The sequence below is a fragment of the Plenodomus lingam genome, assembly GCF_022343315.1.
Source record: "Plenodomus lingam strain CAN1 chromosome Unknown scaffold_20, whole genome shotgun sequence".
NCBI classification, from domain to species: Eukaryota; Fungi; Ascomycota; class Dothideomycetes; order Pleosporales; family Leptosphaeriaceae; genus Plenodomus; species Plenodomus lingam.
In genome coordinates this window covers 691,981-705,160 of record NW_027093974.1, presented here as the reverse complement: position 1 = coordinate 705,160, position 13,180 = coordinate 691,981, and the positions used below count along the sequence as shown (strand labels likewise).

Below are 13,180 nucleotides of genomic sequence, written 5' to 3'. Positions count from 1 at the left end.
CTTGTCGCAGGCCAATTTTACGAATCATACAAGCAGGACGGTGTTCCTGAATCCCCAAGATAACTGCCAATACTTCTCCAGATTCTGAACTATCGGAGGTTTCCCCGCGGGTATGTTGTAAAAGAAGAAAGGTTACGCGGTCACCACGAGCGACTTCACCTTCACCCTCACGTAATCGATGATGTGCGCCTGATGACCAAGACTCATTACTTAATTGCTAGGTTCTCTGAGTCTACTCCTCAGCCTGAAAACTATCTTCGAAGTACGACAACGCTTCATTACCATAATAATCACTGGCGGCTGGCATTGCAACGACAGATGACTCTAAAGGCTAAGACGCAAGGTCAGAAGGCCACCGGCATGGAGAAACCGAAGATTCCAGACGATAAGTTAGCGAAACATGTTCATGAGCTCTATCCCAAACGAGCCTTTGTAGGCTCCAAATTTGTGGGATGGACTGCTTTTGCAGACATTCTCATCGGTATGGAGGTGAACCCAAACGAAAACAGACAGCGAAAAATCAGGTGCAAGGTAGAACAGTAAGCTACTTGTCTATTTCAATCGAATAACTTGATCATTGATGATTTCAGGCTTCGCAAGCCTGGACATAAGTTCAGTCTCAGAGAGCCAGCGGATGTCGAGAAGACCATGACAGCTGAGCTTAACCGTACCAAGGAGACTATTTGTAGAAACCAAAAAGCAGCCGTTCAGGCCAAAGAGGGCCCTAAAAAGACAAATGACGCTGGTCAATCCATTTCATCAATCCTTCTGGGTCATAGGTTATCTGAGATGAAGAAACAGGCAGCTCAAGGTGGGAATTGGAGGTCGAACAAGAGTGCAGTCTCACCAACAATGCCTCAATCTGGATCGGCAAATGTAAGCAACACTTCACTCTGAGTGAATTTTACACGAAGGTATTGGCTAATAATATTCTAGTCGCAAGGTGCATCTAATACGGACGTTGAGTCACGGACTTCTTCTGCTCTCCAGGACTACGTTACATCCGGGAGCGACTCCGAGAGTGATTCTGATGACGAATCAGGCACAGTCAGCATACAGGAAAGTGACGATGAGGAACCAGATTTTAGTCTCATGGACGAACTGATGCCAAGCTCCAACCAGACCTCGGATTCAGATAGCAAACTTCAGGGTCCCCGACGAGACATTGGGCATGGGCCGCTTCTGTCACAAAGCATCGTCGTTGAGCACGCCAGAGATCTTATTCCGCAGTACGCATTCCTAGGCTGCCTACAGGATGAGACATTTGCAGAATCAGCCGCCGTCAAAGTCTTTCATAACACAAACGTCCCATTCTCTACATTTGTCTGCGGAGTACAGGGTAGTGGCAAGAGCCATACCACGGCAGCACTGTTGGAGAATGCCCTCATTCCTTCCAAACATCTCGGACGCCTGAGAGCTCCTGCTTCGGCACTTGTCTTCAGCTATAGCGATTGGGCTGACGGTGGCGTTGGGTTCGAAATCAGTGAAGCGACCTACCTCGCAGAAGCTTTGCCTGCTTACCCGGGGGCCCATGTGAAGAGGGTCACGGTGCTTGTATCGCCCTCGAACCCAGGGATTAAGAATTGCTACATGGGCGCCAACATTCGCGTTATACCTTTTAAGCTAGATGCAAAGGCTCTGAATATAAGTACCCTTCTCACGCTCATGGCCGTCAACGAGACATCGAATACACCTCTGTACATGGCTAGGGTAGAAGCCATACTGCGGTCCATCGCCACCAACAGCCAGGATGGGTCAATGGACTACAAGCTGTTCAAAACTTTGTTGGCTAGGGAAAAGTTCGATCCTACACAGCGTACGATGCTAGACATGCGTCTCAATTTGCTAGAGTCCTTTTTAGACCTCACCGGTCAGGTCCCCGATTTGGAATACCTGCCCGGGGAGATGACAATCATGGACTTCTCCGATCCCTTTGTTACCCCAAATACAGCCTGCATTCTTTTCAAGCTAGGATTAGATCGCTTTGTAAATTCATCCCAAAGCACCGCAAAGGTTGTTGTACTGGATGAAGCGCACAAGGTTTGTCTTCGTACGCTATCAGCCTGGAAATATACTGACGCTTTTTACTTAGTACATGCTCGATTCGCCCGGCGCGGAATTGCTTAGCAATCGGTTGAAAACAGCTATACGCCTTCAGCGACATTGGGGTGGGCGTGTGATCATCTCTACACAAGAGCCCACAATATCAACTGATCTCATTGCACTATGCTCGCTCACTGTGATTCATCGTTTCACAAGCCCAACATGGTATGCCGCCTTGAGACAGCATATCAGTGCAATGGGCGGTGATGATAGGGCCATTATGCGCCGGATTGAGGAATTGGAGACTGGTGGAGCACTCGTGTTTTCTCCGAGCGCTGTACTTGGGAAGGACGATGAAGGGGCTCCGGTCAAAGCCACTGGCCGTCTAATGGGACTTCGCATACGAAAGAGGATTACGAAGGACGGTGGAGAGTCTATCATGGCTGTTTAAAATCCATTGGCATGTCCGGTGGCAGTGGGCGGGAGTGGTCGAACAAAGGATACGCACTCGATGGCTTGTTTAAGCATGGGATAGAAATTGAATATACTATGTCCTAAATCGAGTGTAGGTCGCGGTTCAGACAGAAATTTGGGGAGTAATGAGAAAAAAAGCGTACAATTGCATGATTCTGTCACACTGGGAACATGGCGATACACTCTTTCAGGTTGCATGGATTGAAAGTGGTTTCTTGTCCATCCGCTCTCCATTCGATTCTTTCCACGAGATCCCTCCAAAGTGATGAGCATCTAGTGCTTCCAGCCTTTATTAAATCACATCAAAACCTTTGCAAAAGCATCACCCAACCCTCGTTCTATCAGCCAATCTTCCATCGCCTTCATATCCCCCCGATTGGCCCGTTGGCCATGTCTCTCGCCCACAGTATTGGTAGTCTCAGTCATATCGGAAAAAGTCCTCTTCTCAATACGTTCTCTATGGCGCTCACTAACTTTCTTGTGATGGGCAGGGATATCGCCCCAGCTTTCTGTCTTGATGAACTTCATATAGTCGTCGATGCTCTGTGAGGCGCCCTCGACGCAGAGAAGGCCTGGTTTTCCGGCGTAGAGAAAGCCGGTGAGATGGTAAGAGGGCGCGTGGTTGATGAAGTCGTCGCGCTTGGATCGCGTGCTGATGGAGGGGAAGTAGAACCAGACTCGTACGAGGGGACCTGCTTGTTCTGGACTGTTGGTTGAGGAGCGAGCTGCCAGTGCGTTGTTGGATAGTTGGAGCTGGTGGCTCGCTTGCTCTTTGATGCGTTCAAGGGTGCTGAACAAGTCCTCTCCATCTTCGACTTCACGCATCATTTGGGCTGTTGCGAGTCTACTCAGCCATGGTGGTTGTTGTGCCCGAATCTTAGCTGGTGGTGGGTCATGGACGTCGCTTTTGTCCATGGGTATGAAAGAAAAGGTGAGATTCAATTGCAACGATTCATGCTGTGCGAGATTGCCGTCGATTGTTATCCGTAGAAATATCGAAACGTTTGGTGCAATATCGAACTTCACGTCCACACCTTCTGCGGATAGTCGCAAGCGGTCCAAAAGTTCTTGTGAGTCTTCTTCAATGATGGCTTCATCGGGATACATGGCTAGGAGTAAATCGATTTGTCCAATCTGGAGCTCTAAAAGATCGGGTGGGAGCAGGTACCATCCATCAGGTGGTTGGTCGGCTGCTGCCATGCCCTCGTATTCCAGATCGAACTGCTAGAGCTTAACTTGTTGTGCACGAGCAGATATAGCGGCTGTAACTTTATATGCTGATGTACAATGTACATGAGATATCTGGAGTCGTGAAGTACCAGGTTTGCAATTTTCGGTAGCAGCCCCACAATTCAGCAACAACGGGAGACGCTCCACAAACCTACCTGGCGGTACATCTCCATTGCTAGCAATTACCACCAACAGTTTCACAAATCATACAAGCAAGGACCTCGAAACATTATCTCAACTTTTACCAGTATAAACATGGATACATCAGCCCCAATTTCAAGTACCTACCTTCACACGGATTTCCTTCCCCGGCCCGACATGCTCTGGGGAAGCGGGGTTCCCCACAGTCGGCCTCGAGCATCGATCGACATCGAACTAGGACTCAGTACCGGCATCGAGAACCACAGAGGTAATAAATAGTGTTCAGTGTTCCTAAAGTACCATAGGTAACTCTCACATCGGCTACTCGCTAATGAGAACTGAACCATTTTCAACCACATCATGCAGCTCTTCCATCCCATCACCCTTATAGGCCTCACCGCACTCGCCATGGCACAAACAGCGCCTATGCCGCCAAAACTAACACTGCTCTACAGTATGGAAGCCTTGCTAGGCGAGCGATTCTCGCTAGGTCCCGTTCCAACGGGGGAAGAACGGATTGTGATTCCCATTGTTGGCGGGACTTTTACAGGTCCCCGGATGTCCGGTACGTACCTTTTTATGCCATACCCAGCATAACGCAGTGCCCAATAAGAAACACCAACAACATGCGGCTACGAAATCCAACAATTGCCCCATACATCCCTCAGTCCACTCCATTCCCACCCACCCATAACTCATCCACCAGAAATGACGTCACTCCCTCCCCCCACCCTCTCAAAATCACTATCCCTATAAACTTCCCTCCCCCTTCCCCTCCCCTCAAAACTAACCCACCAACTAACCCCCCAGGCACCGTCCTCAACCTCGGTGCCGACTGGCGCCTCACCGACACTTCGGGCGCCTTCCGCCCCGAAGCACGCTACAACATCCTCACGCACGACGGCAGCTACATCACCGTGCAAACTGCCGGGATGCCGGCGGGACCGGACGGGCGCGCCATGGTGCGCGGGCAGTTTGAGGCGGCGCGGAATGGGCCGTATGCATGGCTGAATGATGTTGTGGGGGTGGGGGTGTTGAGGCGGAATGGGACGGGGAGTGTGGAGATTGAGATGTGGGAGGTGAGTTTGATGGTTTTATGAATGGGAGAAGTTTTTTGGGGCTGACTTTTGTAGGCTAGTGTGGGGTAGAGTGGGTTGTTCTGGTGGCAGGGGAGGGGGTGAGTGTGGGGGGACGGATAGGTGAATATGTTTATGATATAAGAGGAGGAAGTATGTATACTCTCCCTTGTATACCATGGTATTATCAAGTCCCACAAGCCTGCTTACCAGTCTGTCAACTTCCCTTTAATTAAAAACAAGAACGGAAAACTCGCACATCCCTCTCCATCCCTTCACAAACCCGGCATCCCCCCCCCTCCCCAACAACAGCCTCATACACCCCCCTAAACAACCCACACCTCCCATCCACCCCACCCTGCTCCAAAACCGTAACCCCACTCCCCCTCGCGCCCCCGTCCCCAATGAATTCCAACCAGGCCCGGCGAGCGGGTTCTTAGCGAAGCGGGCCCATGCGGCCTGCATGGACTGCGCGAGTGCGGATTGCTGGGTAGTCGTGTTTGCGCAATCGTAGGTGCGAAAGACGAGGGGGATTTCGGAGGCGTGGTAAGCGCCGAGGTTGGGGAGGACTTGGGTATTTGTGAAGGAGACGTTGAAGTAGTAGCGCCAGGTGGGGATATCGAGGGAGGCGGTTGCGTTGGCCCAGAGGGCGGTTGGCTGTGGGGGTTGGTTGTTAGATGGGGGGATGGGTTTGTAGGGGGATGGCTGGAATACGTACACATTGGAAGACGAGGTCAGTGAGGATTTGTGAAATGATGTCGTACTCGGTGAGATTGGAGGTGGGAGTGCGATATGCGGCTTCGATGGAAGGGATGAGAGATGCAGGAGCACTACCGAATGTACCTTGCAAGTACGCCGTCAAGTTTGTTTGTCCGAGTGCAAAAACGCTATTGTTCATGGTCAGCGTGGAGGGAACGGTATATCATCTGATATCTGGCACTCACCGTCCTTCCTGAGCATTCGTTCCTCCCATGACTGGAACACGCGCAATGTCGCCGCTGAGACGACGCATCGCGGGGTTCGAAACAAGGATGACGTTGCCGGGGGTTGGGTTGAAGGCGAGGGAGTTGACATTGATGATGTTCTGAATGGCCGTCCCATTCGCAGCTCGGACGCACGTCAAGTTTCTGCTGTACGTTCCCGGACATCCCAGCGAAGCAGTCAGATTGTTCCATGCGGGAATGCTGGAGACGAACGGAGTAGGACGATAACTATACCGGCCACTTTGGAGAATGGCGGCGCAAAACGGCGGGCTACTATCCTTTGGAAAGCTGGTGAGGAGGGTGTCGATTGCTTGCAAGTCAAAGTCAGTGCAGTTTTCATTCCGCGAATGGCTGCAACTCAAACTAAAAAAATGCACCTGCACTCTCACCGAACAGCGTGACTTTGTCTGGATCCCCTCCGAATGCGTGGATATTACGCTGCACCCAATCGAGTGCGAAGCGTTGATCCAGAAAGCCCAAATTCCGCTCCGTCAGTGACAATTCAGGGGCGGCCGGAAAGCCAAAAACTAGCAATTATCAGAACTACGCCAAAGACAAGTAGACACTAGGATCCATGGACATACCGTTGGCTCTGTACTTCGTCGTAACAACAATCACATCCTCATATGAAGCAAAGGAGCTGCCATCATACCCCGCCTGACCTAACCCTCACACTGAGCACAAGAACCCCCAGAAAAGAGAGGATGAAAAGGGAGAACAGAAAAGCCAACAAGTTTTCCAAACGTGAAATAAGCCCACGCACCAGCATTCCCAAACTGCAACACCCTCATACACCCAAAACATCACCGCCCTCCCCTCCCCCCCCGCCTTGCCCACCGGCGCATAAACATTCAAATACAAGCAATCCTCCAACTCCACCGGCGGCGAACTATTAAACACCGCCCGCGTAACCTGCGAACTCGCCAATGGATAGCGAAACTGCTGGAGACAGGCGGGTTTCCACTCGGTGGCGCGTAGGGGTGCTTTGCTCTTGTGCGGCGCACGCGGCGGCGAAAACCGCTCGGGTGGCGATTGTGCGAATGGGATGCCGAGGAATTGGTTTACGGGGCTGGGGGCAGAGGGGAGAAGCGTAGTTTTGCCGGTGAGGAGGCCGGTGTCGATTGTAGCGGTGGGGGATTGGGGGGCCGGGTGTTGAGTGTGGGAGGCGAGGGAGGGCGAGAGGGCGAGGGCGAAGAGGATGATTGCGTGGGCTTTGGAGTGTCTTTTGGTAAGGGGGGGTAGGGGGTAGGTTCAAGACATATTTCCAAGCTATTTCCAAGCTATGTGTCCTAAGTCTAGCCATATATATCTATATTCACATTTCCTCAGTATTCATTCTAATTAATTTTTACAAAGGGGGGTTAGGTGGTTATTGTAGGTTCTTGTGCGTTGTGTGTTCCATCTTCCATCTTCTTACCATCGCATCACCAGGAAACAGCCCAGGAAATGGGCTTGGAAGGTGAATTGAACAATTGCTAGAAAAGTTAGATACCTAGACTAGGAATCAGGAACCAAGAGTACGACTTTGGCAGTTTTGCATGCCAATTTTGATGTTTGATAGTAGGGGGTTAGACTAGGATCTAAACTTGGACTTGGACGCACGTGATGGATTTTGGATACCATAAAAAGCAGTAATTGAATATTCAATGTCCCTCCACCCCTCTCCCCTCCCCATCTCCTTACCCTCCCTCTATCCCTCTATCCCTCCCCTCTTCAACTCCCCTCACAACACGGCCTCATCCCCAAACCTCCTTGCATACAAACCCAGCGCCTTGATTGGAAAGATGAATTTATAATTAGGATAAGAAATCATACTAGGCGTCACGAATTAGCATAAGCAGGGGGATTTTAGTGTGGAGTGTGGAGTGTGGAGTATAGAGTATGGAGTATGGAGCAGTAGGGTGGAGGGAGGGTGGAAAGGTGGAAGGTGAAGAAGGAAGGTAAAGAAGGAAGGTAAAGAAGGAAGGTAAAGAAGGAAGGTAAAGAAGAAAGGTGAAGAAGAAAGGTGAAGAAGAAAGGTGAAGAAGAAAGGTAAAGAAGGAAGGTGAAAGAAGAAAAAAACCCACCAACTCTTATTAAAAACCCCCTCAATCCCCTCCTGCTTCCACTCCCCATTCCCCCGCTGCCTCTCCATCAGCACCCGCACCCCCCGCCTCAACACCTCCTGATCCGGAAACCCAGCTTCCAGCAGTGCAATCAACACCCACGCCGTCTGCACCACCTGACTACGCTCATGCGGCCTCCAAACCCCCTCCTCACACGACTTGTACGTCTCGCCCCACCCGCCATCGGCCATCTGGCGCTCGACAAAGAAGCGACAGGCGCGTTGGACGCGTTCGGAATTCGCATACGTCTCGCCGGCGCAGGCGAGGCTCTCGAGCGCAAACATGGCGGCGTAGCTGAAGCAGATGCCCCAGCTGCCGTACCAGCTGCCGTCGGGTCGCTGGGCGGCGCGAATGTAGGCGAGGGCGCGGGCGCGGAAAGCGGCGATTTCGGGGGCGCGGTAGGAGGGGTACAGATGGGAGAAGGCGTCGAGGGCGGTGAGGACGGCGGTGGTGCATTCCGGGTAGTCGTATTCAATCATGATGTTGCCAAACACTTCGGCGGCGTTGAGGTGTTCGAGCAAAGGGCTGCCGCGCGTCGGCTCGTACGAGGCGCAGCCGCCAGACGGGTTTTGCATGGTGAGCAGGACGTCGATGGCGTCTTTGATCCGCTGGTCGGAGACGAGGGGTGGGTAGTGGTGTTGGCTTTGGAGGATGAGGGTGGATTTGAGGGCTTCCGAGGTGCAGTCGCTGACTGTGTAGCCCTGCTTGCGCGTGCTGAAGCCCCATGCGCCTTTGCGTTGTTGGCGGTAGCAGGCCTGCTGGCCGCGACACTCTTCCAAAATCTGCTGGTCTTCGAGGAACTCGAGGGCCTTGTGGAGCATCGGCTTCCACTTCTCGTCCTCGCACCAGCCGCAGGCCTCGACGGCTTGGATGAGGAAAGCCGTGTCCCAGGTCTGCACACCGTTTGTGCCGTTCATGAGCATGCCCTCGTCCTTGACCCACAAGAACTCTGGCAGCGTCTTGAGATGCTCGCGGAAGTTGTGGGAATCAGGACCGAGCTCGATGTAACAGACAAGCGCATTCATCGGTCCATTTACCGGCCCCAGATTTGCGTAGTCGGTGTTGTCGTCTTCGGCCTGAACGAGCCACCAGACATGCTCCTCGGCACGCTTGATCATCCAGTTGGGGCGCAGGTAGGGCACCCAGATGGCCGCCATGAACCAGAACAAAACCTTGAGCAGCCAGGTCTTGGGATGGTAATTGTCCATGGGTGAGATTGTGTTGCGGTAGGCTCCAAAGTCGACCGTCTCAATCGGCTGTGGTATAAGCTCTGATCGCAACTGACGCGTCAAATCATTCAGCGGGTATGACCACCTCCTCGACCAAATCCACGACATGGGCAACATGACCTGCCGCATATGAATCCACCACCGCCATGGCGCAATCGGCGCCCAGTCTGGCAGTAGCCACAACTCGGGCGGTACAGGATTGACAACCTCCCACTCCGTCACGCCCAGCACGCTGAGCCAGAACTTTGCCCAATGGGGGCCATGCAAAGCGCCGCCCAACTTCCACAGCGTCTCTCTTGCCTTGCGCATGCGCGGGTCCTCGGCATCAACGCCCAGTAGTCTCAGCACGGTGTAGTTCATTGCGGTGCCAAAGACGCTGCTTTCGCCTTCAATGTGCAGACCCCATCCGCCGTCGTCGGGATGCGCGCGCGCAAAGAGGTAGTTTTTGATTTCAATCGCGTGCGAGGCTGGTATGGGTGTCTCGGTGACATACCATGTGATGACGAGGCCGGGCAGGAGGAACATGGGGCCGCCATATTCACACGCCCAGTTTCCGGGTGGCAGTTGGAGGTTGGAGAAGAAGGAGAGGCCGTTGTGGGCGGCTTCGAGGGGAGTCCTAGCTGGCTTGAGTTTGGGGAGGGCCTAGAAACGGTAGTTGTGAGCCTTGGAAGGCGTGAATGTAGACGACAGGCCATGAAGGGAAATCGAGGCGCAAGACTTACAGTGTCGAGACCTAGAAAGTACTTGTCCGCTGTGCTCTGCGGCCATGCCTTTACTTCCTCGTCGCTTTCGAGATAATGCCAGGTCTGACAGCCTCGGTCATCTCTGAGCCTCCATCTGCTGTAGTCTGTTTTCTCAGGACTCGCCGCTATTGTTGTCGGTATCGTCTTAACTCCGTTGTGGCCATTCACCCCCTCTTGCTTGTTCGAGCGGTTCGTCGCATTGTTCGCTGCCCCATTGGCATGTGCCATAGTCATCAATACGATCGCGTGCGTCACGAGCGTCGCACCAGGCTCATACGACCATGATAGCGGTGGCGGTGTAGTGCAGTGAATCTATATCGGGGCGAGATGCCTAGTCGGTATCCTTGGCAGGCACGGAGCAAGCTCTGGAGTAGCTACCGGTATGGCCAAGGCCAAAGAACCTGCAAGCATACCCTATTTGATACCACAAGGCTTAAATAATCACCAAGACAGCATTCACACAACAATAAACGCCCCTCATATATTCAATCCCTTCACAAACAAACAGCCTCACCAAGCCCGCCTCCCCCTTCACCCATCACACTCCCCTCGCACTGGACCCTGCCGATCATGCTCTGCTCAGCAAGCGCACGCCGCAAAGCTATTCCTAGATACGTACCCCGTATACAATCTCCCTCCTTCCCTCCCTCCCATGCCAATCTATTCCTGTCCAAACAAAAATCCCCCATGAACCCGTCCAAGCACCTCACTCCACCAGAAAGGCTGGGCCGTGTTTATGTGCGCGCGAGCGAGCGTGCGTGCGTGTGTATATTCCATCCCGTACCTACTCTAGGCAACTTATCCAACAATGTACAGCCTCGGAGTACTTGGCAGGCACACCACGCACATACCATGTACATGCACATGCACACACAGACACAGCACACGTGACCTGCACCGATCGACACACCACTTCCCTTTGGGCCTTGAGCTCGGCCAAGTCCCTGCACCGCACTGTGCTGTAAAGCGCCACCCGCCTGCGGTGCGTGAAGTATGCCGCGGACAGCGCCGGGGCCGGGGACCTCACTTGCCGCTCGTGAAAGACTCGTGGCATGAAACAAGCAAGAAGAAAGAAGCAAGGCTGTGAGGCGAGTATCCTATTCATTTCTGGTATGCATGCGTGTCATGGAAGGGTTGAATGCAGAGGCTGTTTGTGTGACAAAAGATGGGCTGGTTGGTGGGTGATTTCCGTTTGTTCTGGGGGTTGTGATGGGGAGTATATACAGTGTTATCTAGCGACCGCCCGGGCACGCATGCAGTTTGCATTGCTTCGTGTCCGGGTCGAAGAGAGCAAGAGAAAAAGAGTGTGTGTGGGTGAGAGACAGAGACAGAGGAAGTCGAAACAAGAGAGATGGAAAACATGCATGCAGCCAGCTATTATGCTCAAGACCCAATCCATGACCAATGAAAAAAGCCGCGCTCACCCATAAGAGGGAGGCAAAGTGTTGCTTTGGACGCCCATGATGAAATCAAAAGAAATATCGCCGTATCCCCCCCCCCCACTGATGTTTGTGCCCTGGAAGTCTACAAATGCTGTGAAAAGTTGGAGAGGAAGAAAGTTGTGTACAAAATAAAAGAATCGTTGCCTCGGGGTATCGTAGAAAGTTCACACCGCCAACACAGTCTCCCTCTTCTCCTCCCTCTGTCTTTCTCTTTCTCTCTCAATCGCTGTCGTTGGCGTCGGGATTCGCTACAAAGAGTCGCGTGCCCATGGTCATTGTCCGTTCGTCGACACTGCCTCTTCGCACAAGGTCGTCTTTGGACACCTTCTTCTCTTGCGCCGGTTTCGGCAGCGAAGCCGGCATTTCGCCGACGCCGCCAAAGTTGCGTTCCCCACTGCTACCGCTGCCAAAGGAAAGATTGGTCTTGGTGTGTTCAAAGTAGCCGTGGGCCCCGCTGTCGTCTGGCGTCGGTTCTTCCTGGAGGTCACCGAGGTCTTCTGGGGACGAGTTTTGAGGCGGCGTCGAGTTGGACGACTGCCGGCCGGCGGGGTTGGCGTACGACATGCGGCGGCCAGACCCGAGGGAGCTGCGCCCAGAGCCAGAGCGATGGTGATAGGTCCCGCCATGCTGCGAGCCTGCCTCTTCGTCGTCGCCCTCGTCGACCTCGGAGGCACTGAGGCGCATGGGCACGCCAGAGCCGGCATAGGTGACGGGTGCGTAGAGCGAGGCTTTGGGGAGGCCGTGGTGACGGCCAATCTTGGATCGGACGCCGCCGGCCATGCTCGAAGTGCCCGACGCACTTCTGGGCGGCACATGGTGTGGTCCGCCGGCGACCTCCATGTTTGCGCGCATCTTCAGCTGGCGTTGCTGTGCCAGGATGCGCGGGTCCTCGTACTGGGCTCGGTCGCACCAAACGGTAGCTTTTTGTTTGCGCATGAGGGCGACGTAGGAGGTGGGCGAGCTGCCACCGGAGCGCGAGGAAGACGAGCGGCGAAGGGCAGCGCCACTATTGGAGCGATTGGGGGTGCCGGTGGTGGAGCTGGTGGACGAGGTGGGCGTGCGGCGCAGACCACCGCCCTGGTACTGCATGGGGTACTGCTGGTGGGAGATCATGGTGTTGGAATGGGTGGGCGACGGCGCGGCTGGAAAGAGGTTCGACGAGGTGGTTCGGGATCGCGAATGGCCCATTTGCGCGTCCACATGGAATTGTTGCGACGGCGGGCGGGCGGCGACACCGGGGTTGGCTATGGGCTTGCGGCGCACTGGAATGGGTCCATAGGCAGACGAGGCCTGCGGGGGCTGCATCACGGCCGCCTGCATGTTTATGTGCAGGGACGCTGCTTTGCGTGCCTCGCTTGACAAGACCTTGGGCGGGAAATGAGAGGCAGATCGGCGTGCTGACGTCAAATCGACTTTCTACGTTTCCCCCTCCCCCCAAAATAAAATAGAGAGAGTGTGAGTGAGAGAGAGAGAGAGAGAGAGCGAGGACTGGCCGAGACAAGTGAGTGGTGAACGGGGGTGGAGGGGCTTAGGTACAATAGGCTAACACACAACGCCTGCGAGCGCTCGGCGGCGGCTTGTTTTTCCTTTAAGTAGTTTTGCGCGTGGATGGATGGATGGAATGGTCGTCGACGTCTTGCCCGCCTGGCAAGTAAGGCAGGACTGTGTGCTTGGCGCCCCGCTCGCAGCAACGCGGTCCTTGCGGCACAGGCTT

At 53.8% G+C, this 13,180-nt stretch overlaps 5 protein-coding genes across 5 annotated transcripts; 3 read left to right on the top strand and 2 right to left on the bottom strand.

The window, feature by feature from the left end:
• Positions 1-81: 81 nt before the first annotated feature.
• IAQ61_011213 (uncharacterized protein) lies at positions 82-2,494 on the top strand (the record flags this gene model as incomplete). The annotated part of the gene is made up of 4 exons (XM_066099105.1): positions 82-539; positions 591-876; positions 937-2,040; positions 2,093-2,494. Coding segments are annotated over 4 exons (2,250 nt in total), but the record flags the coding sequence as incomplete, so codon positions are not given.
• Positions 2,495-3,292: 798 nt separating this feature from the next.
• IAQ61_011212 (uncharacterized protein) lies at positions 3,293-3,745 on the top strand (the record flags this gene model as incomplete). The annotated part of the gene is made up of 1 exon (XM_066099104.1): positions 3,293-3,745. The coding sequence occupies one exon, from the start codon at positions 3,293-3,295 to the stop codon at positions 3,743-3,745; it is 453 nt and encodes a 150-aa protein (XP_065950623.1).
• Positions 3,746-3,841: 96 nt separating this feature from the next.
• Positions 3,842-4,993, top strand: IAQ61_011211 (uncharacterized protein). The gene is made up of 2 exons (XM_003843710.2): positions 3,842-4,453; positions 4,699-4,993. The coding sequence occupies exons 1-2, from the start codon at positions 4,249-4,251 to the stop codon at positions 4,986-4,988; spliced, it is 495 nt and encodes a 164-aa protein (XP_003843758.2). The 5' UTR covers positions 3,842-4,248; the 3' UTR covers positions 4,989-4,993.
• Positions 4,994-5,290: 297 nt separating this feature from the next.
• IAQ61_011210 (uncharacterized protein) lies at positions 5,291-10,252 on the bottom strand (the record flags this gene model as incomplete). The annotated part of the gene is made up of 11 exons (XM_066099103.1): positions 5,291-5,322; positions 5,381-5,621; positions 5,683-5,851; positions 5,909-6,175; positions 6,222-6,257; positions 6,312-6,474; positions 6,532-6,609; positions 6,838-7,169; positions 7,708-7,761; positions 8,014-9,923; positions 10,004-10,252. The coding sequence occupies 11 exons, from the start codon at positions 10,250-10,252 to the stop codon at positions 5,291-5,293; spliced, it is 3,531 nt and encodes a 1,176-aa protein (XP_065950622.1).
• Positions 10,253-11,685: 1,433 nt separating this feature from the next.
• IAQ61_011209 (uncharacterized protein) lies at positions 11,686-12,786 on the bottom strand (the record flags this gene model as incomplete). The annotated part of the gene is made up of 1 exon (XM_066099102.1): positions 11,686-12,786. One exon carries the CDS (start codon positions 12,784-12,786, stop codon positions 11,686-11,688), a length of 1,101 nt encoding a protein of 366 aa, XP_065950621.1.
• Positions 12,787-13,180: the final 394 nt, after the last annotated feature.